Consider the following 12,765-nt stretch of genomic DNA (forward strand, 5'->3'; position numbering starts at 1 on the left):
ATACTAAATTAATCACAGGATCCCCCTGGATTATTGGAAGTAGGTAACATTTATCATTCCTTTCCATAGTGGTCATTTTAGAGCTTTTTTTAATTATCCTCTAACAGACTTTAGTTCCTTAATTTGTATCTAGGGTTATTCTATGTATTTACATAATAAGCATAAATGTTTTTCTGCAATTGCAGCTTTAGATTTTCAATTTTTAAATCCATTTGTGTACACTTGTATAGAATGTCACCCTCTATTTTTGCTTATAACAGCCAAAGCTCCAATCTGCAGTGTAATTATGGTATGGTTGAGCACTGGGGGCTAATTAGTAGACCAGGTCTGTAGGGAAAGAACCAGGCTGCTACATTAACCTAAATGTAGCCCAAAACATTTTGACATTAATGAATGTACTTGAACTTTAACTCCAGCTGGCACATGCAGGCAATTTCACCAAAAGCCACTGACACTTCCATGCATTTAAACCTGCTTCCAAACATGAAAAATATATTTCATACTAAACTACAGGGAAACATGTCGGAAAATATTAATCTGGAATTTTGCATTCGATGAAAAGGTGGCTTTGAATATCAAATCAATAGAAACGTGACAACTGTTTCAAAGAATCAAAAGAATTTGTAAGTGACGCTGTCATACAGTTTCAAAGCTGCTTGTCTGTCTTAAAACAACACTTAAAAACAATTAAATAATTTTTAGTAGACATCTCTTCCTAATGTGATTTTGATGTAAGAGAGACAGGGGACAAAATACAGCATCCCCATTACAGTACAATCTGTTATATGTTACAATCTTATTAGTATGAAATTTCCCTTTTGTTTTACTATCCCTCCAAAGCAGCTCAGCAAGAAAACACTGTCCAGGGAAAATTTTATAGAATATCATAAAGTTGTTACAGTGCTGTCCATACTCACTGACAAGTAATTATAGGGAAATGGAGGTCAAAGACATAACAATAATGGCTTACAGTGACAGATGAATATCCAAATAAAGACTATGTTAAGGATTGTCACTGTAAGATTAATAAAAACACTGAAAAACAACTGTCAGAACGGAGGAGGAATGCGGCGAGGCTCTCAGTTTGCAGGGCTATTTCGGTTCGTAGCCCCTCAGGAGGGGGAAGCTGCTGTTTCCTCTCTGTCTCCAAAAAGAGCAGGTGGTTAATCAATTATGTGTTATCTCCAACTGCTGCAGCCCCTTGGACCCAGACGGACCCAGACTGACACACACACACGCACGCACAAATGGACAGACATCAACGGGCAGATCAACGGGGTGACAGTCAGACACACAGAGGCATGACCGGACACATACAGGTGGTTTAAAAGACAATCCGACAGGTATGGGTGAGCTAGCAGCTGAGAAACAGGAGGACACACACAGGCCGCCTGTCTGTAGATAGCACCCACTTGCCAGCCCTGAAACATTTTAATCATTTGACGGCCAATTACTCTGGAGCCAGGCAGAGCAGAACAGAAACTCACACTTCACTTCCTCAGCACTCGCAGATGGCCCTGCAGGCTGAATCTTCACTGCCTGTCTTCACTCTACCTGTCTACTCAGCTAGCACTGCTCAAGCAATGAAATAGGGTGTTTGGCAATGTTTTAGACAGAAGAGAAAAGGGGATATCCATCATTAATCAAATGATACAGCTGCGGTATGATAGGCCTTCTCTATTACAGCATCGAACAACAGAAATTATTGGAAAAAAATTACAATATTACCCATTCTGTCAAAACACATACATAACAGGTGCACACTACTCTCCACCATAACATATTATTAGATTAATCCTCAGATTATGTACATGTGTAGTGGTACTCTAGTTAGTGAAACCATGATCTGGCCCTTTTCCATGTACTGTGTCATTTCCTTTAAGTCATTTTACAGTGACTGAATGGTACTTGTATGTTCATTTCCTTATCATTGGACAAAGTAGTACCACTCATTTTTCATTATTTTCTTTTTTGATTTAAAATAGGTAAATGAGTATTTATTTAGAATATAAACAACACATAAAAATTAATAATGCAAAATTATGTGTGGAAATTCAGATTATAAAACAACCATCTGCAGCACAAATGTTCTCAAGTTTCAATGTTTTTTTAATGAGGTGGAGGGACTCTTGCTTTCTCTTAATTGTTCTCTCCAGTAGCTATTAGTCAAAGCATATTCAGAGCTTGTCCTTGTCATGCTTTAATTCAACACAGTCGCAACACAGTTACAATCACTTTATTCTCGAGTCACTAGTGGTAAACATTTTGTGTTTACAAAGTGTGTATCTGAGACAACATGGACCTTTTCCAAATTGAAAATCTGTAAAAACATAAAACATTGCCTTACTTATAATTCTTCTCTGTGATCTATGATCAGGCCTTTGTGGTTTGAATGGAACAGCTGGGTTAGATCTGGCGGTTTCCTGACACCATCAGAAAATCAAAACATTTTCAGAGTAGTTTGATGGTTTGACATGCCACAAAATGCTGTCAGTGTGTGATTGACAACTACAAACAATGGATGACTTTTGAAATTAACCACTGTATGATGTATGTCAAAGTCACTCTCATTGTTATTCAACTTTTACACTACTTGATGATTATTTGCTTCACGCTTGACACTTTGAATGCTCAAGTAGGCAGAAATTTAGATAACAACTAAAGCACTTTAATGTGGCATTTCAACCCCAATCAGAACTGTAGTGCAAAATACTCATCCTCTGTCAGCTTGAAAGATGGCTGGAAAACCTTAAACAGAGACTAGTGGTTGTGGTCAGCTTTAATATATGTACTGTATATAATGGATTCCAATATTTTTCAAAAGTGAAAAATATTTACCATGTTTGCAGCATAATTTCAGTACTTTGGTGTCCATTTGTATGTTCAGTCTGTTCCAAATAATTATAAAAAAAATAATTTTCACTATGGTACTCAAATACATTGTAATATACACTGTTCCTATATTTAGCTACTGTAGTAAGTTGCCTCTGTTTACAGTGAATACTCACAACAATCTATATGTAATATATGCATGTTGGGTTTTTTTGTTGTGAAAACCTCTTTGGAATTTATTGTCACTGACATAACTGCAAGAGCATATAATTGAGCAATCCTTTGGGTGATGTCATATAATCAATAAGATCACTTTGAAGGATTTTTAAAGGGGATATGAATCTAAGCTGCTGTGGTGGATAATGAAGATCAGTAATATATGATAAACCATTTCATTGATCATCTACATAATTGATCAGGAGAGAAAGAAATATGTAAAATAATTGGATTAAATCATCCTTATAGATCTGTGGTTGGTCCAACCTTTCATCATTGCCATATATGCATTCACGCACTTGTGGTGAACAGGCTCTCTCAGGCGCTCGTCTGTAACAAGACAAATACAGGCTGTCTGCTAGACCAGACTGGTATTCAGAAAGGAAGTGTAACCAGATGGGACAAATGAAGATCACTATGAGCAGAATTATCCCTGTCTCTCAGAATTATGTTCATAATGGACAATTTTACTGAAGACAATTTACAATCAATGCAAACATTCAGCACTCATATGTTTGTTTGTTTTTTACCACTGCTATGCTGATGACACCCAGCTTTATTCCCACCAGATGAACCAGCTGTCTCAGTGCAGATCACAGTCTGCCTCAGTGATATCTCAAACTGGATCTGACTGAGTATGTCGATCAACTTCTTGTACAAGCAGTGGTCATCTCCCACCTTGACTATCGAATCGAATGTCCGAAATGCGGCAGCACATCTGGTCTTCAACCAGCCAAAAACAGTTCATGTCACTCCACTTTTCATTGCTCTCCACTAGCTCCCTGTTGCTGCTCCCATTAAGTTCAAGTCACTAATGCTCACCCACAGAGTGGCCACTAGCACAGCATAGCACAGCACCCACACACCTGAGCTCCCTCATTCAGGTTTATGCGCCCTCTCATTCACTATGATATGCAACTGAATGGCAACTAGTCCTATGGTCACTGCAAGGCAGGAACTCTCAATCCAGACTCTTCTCCTGTACAGTCCCTCGATGGTGGAACAAGTTACCAAACTTGATTCGGTCAGCAGAATCTTTCTGTCTTCAAAAATAGCTTGAGGACCTACGTCTTCTGAGAGTACTCACTCACCTAATACGCTCTTTTTCTCCCTATCTCTCGATTCTCGAAAAAAAGTGACATGTTACTCAACGCACCTGCAAGCCTTGTGGCACTTGTGTCAGGTATAACAGTGAGTCTTAAATGAGTGTAAAGGCACTTATTATCAAAGGCTTCTCCTTGATCTACTGTAGCTTGGATTGTACCCTCATTTGTACATAGCTTTGGACAAAAGCACCTGCCAAATGAATAAATGTAATGTAAATGAGTACATGTAACACTGGCATTGAACTTTGGGTAATTTTTAATCATCTAATGCCAATATTCTACTTTTAGAGTGAATTTGTAGAATCCACAGAGTTCTACAGTAGCTGAATGGTTACTGTGCATGCCACATAACTGCAACGTCCCTGATTTGATTCTAGCCAGGGACCTTTGTTGCATGTCATGCCCATCTCTCTCCCCTTGTTTCCTGTCTGCCTCTTCACTAATGACTGTCAAATAAAGGCAAAAATGCCAAAAAATAATCTTTTAATCTGTAATCTTGATAGTAATCTTAATGATGTGTTTTTTCATTTACCTACCTCTCTCCCACTTTGAACCTTTCACTATGTTATACAGTATACTTCAATATTATTACTATGAAGAAAGAATTATAAGTTGATTATTCCTTTACAAATTTTTCTTCTACAGTGCTTTTCATGTGTCAAGCTCTCTTTGACAGGAGACATCTATTACATTTACTGGGCCATTGCCCAGAGCTGTAACGGTCCATGTGATGGAGGTGTGAGCTGTTATGCACTCTGACCCACTAAAACACTGCAACTTGGTCTGTCTCACAAGAAGTCGGCCCTGCGCAAGCCTGTATCCTTAAGGCGATGAGACTTTAAATAGTACTATGTAAAAAAAAAAAAAGAAAAGAAAAAAAAAAGAATGGGTCTGCATTGCTGTGGACATGTTGCTACAGTACCAGTGAGAAGATGAGATGAGAAATCAGATCAGATCATCAATAAGTTTTACGGTCTATCGGACAGCAAAACGCTGCAGTGTTTTTTTAGAAGATTTTATAACTCTGGAAAGTTTTAATGACGGCAATCATTTCTTCTACTCGACTACTATGAGGTAAACAGCAGAATTATGCCAGTTATGTTACAAAATTATCCACCAACAATGTGTGCTTGAATGTATTTGATTAGCAATCACAGTACGTTGCTGAATGATGTCATATTGCGACAAAAGTACAGCCCGGTTCCACTTTTTTTCACAAGATGGTCCTGTGTTGTTTCATGGGAGCCCTCAGCATTGGGAACCCCCTTGTGCCAAAGCAGGAGTCTCATTGAAATGGAAACTGTGTTTTTTGACGCAGTGCTATTGTTGGTCTGAACATGGCCTAATGCCTCTCTCTGTTAATCTGTTAACCCTTTATTCTTCTGTCAGAAGTGGTCTTCTTGTTGGCACAAGATGACAATAATAGCTATTTTGGTGTGAGCGAATGAGGCAGATGAAGCAGTCTGGGTGTTCCATATAATAGAGCACAGGGCTCAGAGGGAAGTCAGCCGTGTTTATCCCTCTGGTTATCCCTCTATCTAAATCTTTCCTCCAACTGATGATGAGGCTCTGGGGGACATAATGCATTAAAGGGAATACTGCATATTTCACATTCTCTCTTTTCTCTCTCATTTCTTTCCCTCTCCACTACCCCATTTCTCTATTTTTAATTGTGCTCTCTTTCTCACTCTGTTTGTGTGTGAGCCTTCTTCAAGCTTAGCTTTGGAGCATTATTTTCTTCATGACAGCATTGTTGACAGCTATCATCCCTCTCGTAGCTGTAGACTCCATTGGCAGTCTCTCACAGCAAGAGCCCAGCCTTTTACACCACACCGCTATCAACAGTGGGCCAGCTGTAAGCAACACCCGCTGCTTTCAGCTTATCTTTAAAGCCCAACCATTTGGATCACACCGACCACGAGGCAACAGTGGCGTCCATCATGTAGACGTCATTTAAAACTCATTTATCACTGGAGCAACATCATTAGTGCAACTCTACACATCAAACCTGAGCCTCCCCTCATTTAAAATCCCATCATTTAGTCATTTGACACAGCCATTGAAGATACAGACAAATGTGAAAACAATGAGGTGATACTGTGTGCATCCGTGGCACTTGTTAAATGGATGAGGATTACTGATTCTCTATTAATACAAACCATTTGAACATCAATAGAGAAATTTAAATAAGAATGGTTCAGCACACACATGCACACTGTATACACACAGGCACACAGCTCAGCTTCTGTATTTCAAGTAATTTATCAGAGAAGCAGAAAAGATGCATGTTAAAGTGTCATAAACATTTTTCATAGAATTATGCATGTGTGTGAGTGACAGAGAGACATTTTACACTAGCAACATCAGCAGCATATTAATTGTGTAGCGTGTTTACCTGGAGGCAGGCAGGCGCACGGCCATGTGGTTTGTTGACATCCACAGCTACAAGCTGCCATCCCCCAGCAGCGTCTTCGTGGAACATCTGTGGCACAAGGACAGCACATGAGGGGCAGCACACACAAAAAAAAAAAACACACACACACATTAAAAAAGCACTGGACAAAATTCAAACACACACATCTACCCTTTGGCTACATCTTCATGAAACATCTGTGGCCACAAAAAAAGCTGAAGGCATCACAAACACAGATTCATGGCCACACAAGACAGCATGGTAGCTACTAAATACAGTCTGTAGGCCTAAGGACCTAACACTAGAAATAAAAATAAACCAACAGTAATAACACCAATAACACACCAGACAGCTTGCTCATTGATGAGTATCAACCATCCCTCTAAATCATCAACACAACAACTCAATCATAAGCATTATCTTGCGGGCCCTTCCACTCCTGTGTACTGGACCAAGCAGTGTTACAGATGTTGCAAGAACAAGGCTGTGGCCATAAAAGGGCTATGAATTCAGATTGTTATGAAGAGGCTTTCTAGCAGCTTGACTGAATTCAAAAACGGTAAATTCTTACATATGAGAAACACAGGCTGGTTGGCCTAGTATTCAGAAAGAAGGGTAACCATGATTGGGTTGCACCAGCTAACTGTAAATCCATCAAAGTTTGTGTGCCACGTCTCTCTTAAATTCTTAGTGTCTAGTTGCACCGTTAAAACCTCTTCCATTAAAACATCTAGTAAACACTTTAGTAATGTGTAAATCAATTGCTAAGAAACATCTGTAGCTCCTTCCAATAAGAAGCAACCAACTATGTAAACATGAAGTCACTCAACAGGTTTAGGGGCCAAAAGATATAATAAAACTTCACTGACAGTCCTTTGTGAATGTACGTACGACTTACTTACTGCTTAACAGTATTTATGCAGTTTATAGTGAGAAGGAAATATATATTAAGAAATCAAATGTTTGCATTAAAATGTAATGTTAAGTGCTAGGTCACATATGTCAACCCTATTCCTTGATACCTTTTTTACTCTTCAATCCAAAGAGGTCATATATTAGCAAGCTAATGTTAGTTTGTCAGCTGGTTAAAATTCAGCTAGCTTATGCAACGGTTACACCTGGCAGTTGGTAAGAGCAAATATTTAGTAACTAAACTCTATGTAAGAACTAGTTTGTGTGGTAAAACTAGATTTAATTTAGTGATACATAAATCTCCACTTAGTAAACACTTCCGCTATAACTAGGCTAAGCTTGAATTTACGAATAGCCAGCTCCTGATGGCACAAATGAAGATCAACCCTGTCTCCCTCTGCAGGAGAAACTTTACATCCAATTCACATGTTTGATGTTGATCCGAAGATTAAGAGTTAACTTCACCAAATGTCAATGTCAGTTAGTTACCTTACCTTGGTGTAGCCCCAAATGAGCTTAAAATGGCATTGTTTCTGACATGATAAAACTGTTCTTAACCATGTCTTAATCATAGTTTTTTGCCATAACCAGTATTCCCTCATCTTAACAATATAACCATTCAGTGGTTGTCGTAAGCTGATATTATCAGACATTGCCATTTTAACTCCATGTAATACAGGTTCTGCAAAATTATGCAATTGACAGTCTATATAACAAATGGGCTGGTAAAATTCCACAAAACATGGAAAACAACTTTGCTTTATGAATGTCACCTACATTCACTTGGCATTTCTCAATGCACTAGATAGTGGGTTAAACCACTGTGTAACATTAGTTGTTTCTGGAATGGTGGGGATGACATACAACACAATTCTGAGAATCAATTGCCATTGGAAGGTTGGTGAAGTTTGAAAAAAAAAAAAAAACACCAGTTCCATCACACAGCCAATACAAAGAGCAGCTGCTTGCCTCTTACATGAAGAAATCCTTCAACCACTGTGCTTTATTTGTCACTATACTATTTAATTACATAACTTTCTCCCACTCTGTTTCAGCTTTGTCTTAAGCCTCTCACATCAGTGTCACATTTGGTCACATCCTAGCAAGACCATGGTCCCCAATCCATAGTTTTTATAACCTTGTTTTTAATATAACATGGCGAGGAGAACATTATCTACAACCAAGATGTCAAACACAGAGAGCTGATATCATTCAACCACAGACAAGCCAAGTAGACTTCAGTGTCATCAATCAAACTTCAGGACAAAAAACTGGATCGATGAAACAAAAGTGGATTTATCCATTGTCATTTTATCAAGATACTTAGGCTTTACAGCCTAATCTATTTTAAAAGCCTGAATAATCTGGAGACAGCAGAGCAAAGTCAAATAACTGGGGAGTGTGGCATGGGTTGTTTCTCCCAGGGCCAACTTATACCAGCCTTCCTCTCTAGGGAAAGTGAGGAAGGGAACATATTGTTTCAGCCTCTGTGACTGACAGTTAAGTGTTATACCACAGCTAATTAGTTTCCCCCCATCTACGATAAAGATAGGGGCATGACGATTATTTTTGATAATGGCAAGAAAGACTAATTGTTTTCAAGGTCATAGCTGTATATGCATGCCAGTGGCATGAGCCTGGGTTCCTTCATGACTGGAGTAATACAAGTTTTAGTTTCATGACTTTCCAAGATGTAATCTTTCAAACACTGAGAGGGAATAACCCTAACCCCGCCAACTCTATTACAATTGAAGATGTTAAATGCTTAAAGGGGAATTTGGATTCTTTACAAATACAATCCAAACTTCTGGTAGGCTTCAATGTCAGACCAAGGGTAGCTTTTCTTTTCAATCAACAAAACATCTGCAAAATACATGTAGAAAAGAAATAACAGAAATAAATGCAGAAACATGTATCCATCCACCAAATTTATTGTTGTATTTATCAGTGTTTTAATTGGCTACTGTTATATATACACACAATGACTTATACTATAATGTTATATATCTTTGTGAATTCTAAAGACATTAGGCTCTGAAACAAATAACATCTCTGATTTCCTGCTTCATTATCTTTCCAGTTTTCAACTGTAATGTAATCATACTTTTTGCAAAATACTTTCTCTCTCTTTCTCTTGATTTTCCCTGCTTCAAACCCACTTCCCATCCCTCTGTGGAAATTTCAGATAACTCTATTCTATGTGTGCAAGAGGCAATCAAATGATTGTCACATGAAAATAAGAATTAATTGAGATCAGAGTCACAACTCTCTCTCATACCTAAAGGGACATTTGCAGAAGAGCTAAATGTTCAAACGTGAAAACATGTCAAGTCAATGCTAATCACTAAAATAAATATGTGCTGTCTGGACTGAATGTTTGTGAGATATCTGTGGGTATTTATAGAATGAAACTCCAAAAACTCAGTTTTTTTCACTTACCCAAATCAGTCCTTTATGAGTTTAAAATTTTGGTGTTCTCCTCTGCATACGCACAAACTCAAGCCCTAAAATTATTCGTTTTTTTGTCTAAAAATCTTTTAATAAGCTTATTGTCATCAAAACCTTCCTAGACACCTCTGATGTGCTAAAAATTGTCTGAGATAGAAGTAATTTCTTAAGAAAGTTGATTAAATCCTGAAGGGATAATCCCTGTAGTATGTTCTGGGTCTGTCCCAGGGTCTTCTTCCAGTTAGACATGCCCAAACTACCTCCAAATGCATGCATCCTGGAGGCATCCTGATCAGATGCCCAAACAACCTCAAATGCTCCTCACCTTGTCCTTGAAGGTGATCCCAGACATCCTTTAACATAAACTAATATTGCCAACTTGTATCTTCAATCACATATTTTCGATCGGTTTTGGTATTTTGAGTCACTACACAGAGTTCATGATCTTTAAGAGTGGCTGGAACAGACACTGACTGTTAAATCAAGAGCTTAACCTTCTGGCTGAGCTTGTTTTTCACCACAACAGTCTGGTGTTGCGGCACCAATCTGCTTGTCAGTGTCATTCGTTCTTACCCTTACTTGTGAAGAAAACCCTGTGATACTCGAATTCCTTCACCTAAGTCTGTAACCTGCTCCCAAATAAAGGAGGACAAACCACCATTTACAGGCAGAATACATTGGCCTCAAACTTGGAGATGCTGACTTTCATCCCAACTGTTTCAAACTCAGCAATGAACCTGCCTGGTGCATGTTGGTGGTAATAGTATGATGAAGCCAACAGAACTAAGCAATCATCAAAAGACAGAGATACAATCCTGAAGTCACCAAAGCAGACACTCTATCATTTGGCTGCACCATGGGATTCTGTCACTGAAAAACACGAACAGATTCAGTGAAAAGGCACAATCTTGGATGAGCCCTATGCCTACCTAGAACCTGCTAGACTTATTTGCAAGAACAGGGACAAGCAACGTTGATAATCACTTCAGATTAAGGCACCACATAGCTGTCTTGTCACACTTTTTCAGCTTGTATGTCTGTGTGCGCCTGAGTGTGATAGTTCTACCTGTGTTGTAGCAGTAGAGGTGGTACTACTTCTTGAGCCCCACATCTGCTGAAATTGCACTCTGATCTCAGCAAATGTCTCAATGATGACTGCAATGAACACATTCTGTAAAAAAGCAAGATAGAGAGATTGTGAAACAGAGGCGGTGGGAGAGAAAAGTGTTAATTAAAAGTAAATGACTGAATGCAGGTCCATCTCTTTGCTTCTTTTTACTATTCCGGACATGACATACATTCTCTCATTAGCCAGAAAACATTCTACTAACAAGGTGAAATCGTTATGTCTGTAAGGTGAAAGATAAGATGATGTCAATTAACCAAAACCTATTGGTGTTCAACTATCCCCTGCTGCCATGCCATGGGAGCTGAAAGCATTATGATAAAGTGCAGAAAGACAAACACTGGCTCTAACCTTGACAAGCCATGCCAAGAAGAAAATGAGAGTTATAAAGTAGAAGTAGGAGCGCCAGCGAGGGAAACTGTCAATGGCTCTGTACATGAGGAACACCCAACCCTCTTGTGAGGCAGCCTCATACACAGTAAAGATACTTGTACCTAAACAAAGAGAGACACAAGAGTCAGAGAAATGTACAGTCAGATGAAAAATAGAGATTGAAACAAAGAAGAAACAAGTGTTAGTATCAGTTCTTTGCTTAACACAGTGATGCCTGTGAGCCTCATATCAATTACCATGGCTCCCCTCAGACTAAGCCTTTCAAAAAGACAATACCTCGAGTTTCTCTTTCCATCTATAATTAATGTACATTCTGACAGCTTGCAGGATGAAAAATACAGACAGCTGGTATCCTCATAGTTCCCTTCTTTATAATGAAAAAACTTAGAATTCAAACTGTTTGGCAGACTCATTAATCTATACAAATGATCTGTAATGCATGTCTTTGTCACTGTCACCGCCAACTTTGGTCAGATGTGGCTAATTAACATAAATTTGTGAGTGGGCCAAACTACAAAATGAAACTTTGTTTGTTTTCTTGTTAATGTGCTCTCTGCAAATGAACTGTCTGTACTATTATCCCTTGGTCAAAGAGGTTGAAATCGGGAAAGAAACACCACTCCATACTATTCTAATTTTTGAAAAGACTGAGAGTGGACTGTTTCCTTTTGCTATTTAAGAACACAACCAGATTAGGGAGTCTTTCCTTAGATAAAAAATATTGCTCACTGCATCAGATCATTTTATGACAGGTGACCAGCAACTGACAGCAGTTGTCAAGTGTAATTGACTGAATCTACCAGTTCAACTATTAAGCACTTTACATCACTGTTTTAAGCTTATTATCTTAACAGTTCTGAATCAGGGCCTCCGTGATTCAGTGCTAGATCCCAAAGTTACTGTATTTTTGTGAATGTCTCATTCTTTAGATAGATAGACAGATCAGTGGGTAATCTTTGGTACAGACAAGTACTGTACTCAAACTGTCAGTAAGTCTGTGAATCATTGTGACCAACTGTGTTTATATTTAGAGAAGCTGTTTGTTGAGTTTGTCAAATGTAAGGTTTTTGGTACTACAAGCACCCCTGTGCGAGATGAGTAGCATTGTTGTAAAACATCTTCCTAAGAAATATTTCTTAAAAATAAAGGCCAAAATAATAAAATAAAGGTTTGTATATGATGCATTTAAGCTTCACATTACAAGTTACATGAACATTTATAAAGTGTGTTCATAGATCAATACCTGACCTGTAGGCTGTACATTGCATCGAATCTGCCATATCCCAGTCTATAATTTCTAAATTACTGTTAACTGTGAA

At 38.4% G+C, this 12,765-nt stretch overlaps 1 protein-coding gene across 5 annotated transcripts in view; it reads right to left on the bottom strand.

Annotated features, from left to right (window-relative positions):
• nalcn (sodium leak channel, non-selective) overlaps nucleotides 1-12,765 on the bottom strand; it is a 79,589-nt gene that overhangs the window by 49,822 nt on the left and 17,002 nt on the right. For 4 of the 5 annotated variants that reach the window (XM_042426740.1, XM_042426744.1, XM_042426742.1 and 1 more), the window contains 3 exons: nucleotides 11,405-11,547; nucleotides 10,994-11,098; nucleotides 6,550-6,636 (listed from right to left, as the gene is read on the bottom strand). In XM_042426740.1, the coding sequence (XP_042282674.1) occupies nucleotides 6,550-6,636; nucleotides 10,994-11,098; nucleotides 11,405-11,547 (335 nt within the window). The remainder of the gene's footprint in view (nucleotides 1-6,549; nucleotides 6,637-10,993; nucleotides 11,099-11,404; nucleotides 11,548-12,765) is intronic. The other variant, XM_042426745.1, reaches the window with a different exon arrangement.

This window comes from Thunnus maccoyii, chromosome 11, assembly GCF_910596095.1.
Source record: "Thunnus maccoyii chromosome 11, fThuMac1.1, whole genome shotgun sequence".
NCBI classification, from domain to species: Eukaryota; Metazoa; Chordata; class Actinopteri; order Scombriformes; family Scombridae; genus Thunnus; species Thunnus maccoyii.